Source organism: Penaeus monodon, chromosome 22, assembly GCF_015228065.2.
Source record: "Penaeus monodon isolate SGIC_2016 chromosome 22, NSTDA_Pmon_1, whole genome shotgun sequence".
Lineage (NCBI taxonomy): Eukaryota > Metazoa > Arthropoda > Malacostraca > Decapoda > Penaeidae > Penaeus > Penaeus monodon.
The window spans coordinates 28402675-28404462 of record NC_051407.1 but is presented as its reverse complement, the minus strand read 5'-3'; the positions used below and the strand labels follow the sequence as shown (position 1 = coordinate 28404462).

The 1788-nt window shown below is 38.3% G+C and overlaps 1 protein-coding gene across 1 annotated transcript in view; it reads left to right on the top strand.

Annotated features, from left to right (window-relative positions):
- LOC119587082 overlaps positions 1-1788 on the top strand; it is a 28291-nt gene that overhangs the window by 11252 nt on the left and 15251 nt on the right. The window contains exons 9-10 of the mRNA XM_037935833.1: positions 119-1262; positions 1473-1683. Of these exons, the coding sequence (XP_037791761.1) occupies positions 119-1262; positions 1473-1683 (1355 nt within the window). The remainder of the gene's footprint in view (positions 1-118; positions 1263-1472; positions 1684-1788) is intronic.

The following is a 1788-nucleotide window of genomic DNA, read 5'->3' as shown; positions in this document are numbered from 1 at the left end:
GTATGTATGTATGTATGTATTTTTACATTTAAATTTATTATACTCAAATAAACATAAAAGTGTATTTATGTAAGTACATAGGTATTCAAATATGTGTAATTGTTTATCTCCTCTGTAGGTGCTTGAACTGTGGCCAAGTTCCCTCCACATGCTGAAACCATCCTTGTGGTTGACACACCACATTTTGCATACATTACTCAGGTGTGAAAAGCATGCTGGGGAAAGCAGCATGGTAGACACTCTTCTCATATTGTCACAAACCCTTTTGTCTGTTGAGGACACACTCTCTCAGGCATATACATTTAAACCCATTTTAGCTTATACCAAAGACTCTCTCTATGGTGTTTTAGAGCCAGCAGCAGATGTTGAAGTGACAAACATGAAAGCTGTCACAGCTTGTAATGATGAAAAGAGCTCAGGTAGAGGTTCCTCAATGATCATATTTAGAATGATAAATCTTTGGCTTTGTATGCACAAGAGTGCAAGGAAATTGTATCTTAGAATACAGGAACAAAAGTATAATGAGAAGATCTATCGGAAGGCAGTTCTCATTTTGAGCATAGTACAGAGTGGTTTAGCGAAGTACAATTACAGTTTCCACTCTAAAAGCAGTGGTTATAGTGGTGGCCATAAGTTATACTTGAATGGGATAATCTGCAGTGCTATTGAAGAATGGAAGACAGACATTATAGGAACAGTTTTTCAGAAAGGACGTAATAAGAATGTCGGTAAAAGACTTCATTCCATTCTCTATGCCTTGTTGTTAAATTACAGTTTTTCAAGCATTTCATCTTTCTTATTGTGGATTCTTGGCATTCTGAAAACTCAATGCTTCACAATATATCAGACAGAACCTAGTCATAAAGCTCACAAATTATCATCTACCCCTAAACCAAAGAGAAAACAAGATAAAGATTTACCAAAGATGAATGACCTTGATATATCAGAAATTTTTACAAGTGACAGTAAAAGAGAAAACATGTTGATGCAGGAGACAATGACACAAACACATGATAGTCAAAAGGATAGAAGAAACCATGTTGAAAGTGCCAGAGACATGGACTCCGAAAATTCACACTTGCATGAACATTCAAAAGACTGTCACAAGAGGCAGGTAGAATTCGTTTTGGCTGTCCGTAAATTGATTGGCAGTTTGGGTAGGGTCATGATGGCAGCAGTTCTGCAGCAAGATGTCAGCATTCCTTCACCAATCAGTCCTCATGTAGTGCGAGCCAGCTGGATGTGTGTGGAGGAGTCCGTAGGTGAGTGCTGGCAGGTGAAAAGTAACTATAAGATAAGATAACTAAAATAATCTACTTCTCTTTTATTTCTTTCATTTTCATAATTACATCAAACATTCAGGATTTTATATTTTACTGTAACTTGGCTCAGTCAGTGAGATAGATGAAATATTTATTCTATGATAGATTCATATCTAGGGAACTATGGCCATTTCCAAATGTAAATTGCAGGTAAAGGGGCAGGTGAAGTGATTACATGGAAAGAAACCAAAAAAGCCATTCAAGAATCGCAGTGGTCATCCCGAACAGCAGCTCAGGCTCTGGCAATAGCCGGCTATTGGGCAGATGTAACAGTGCTTGCTCAGGAACTAGGGGACACAAGGACTGCCCTGGTGGCCAGCCTCATGGCCACATCTCTTGCCAGAAGAAAAAACAAGAAGGTGTGAGTGTTTCATTTGCTTGTAGACCAGGAAGAACAGCATTGACTACCAGTTTATCAGCACTATGTTTGTCAAATTTCAGTTCACAACTATTATGGTTTCACCTT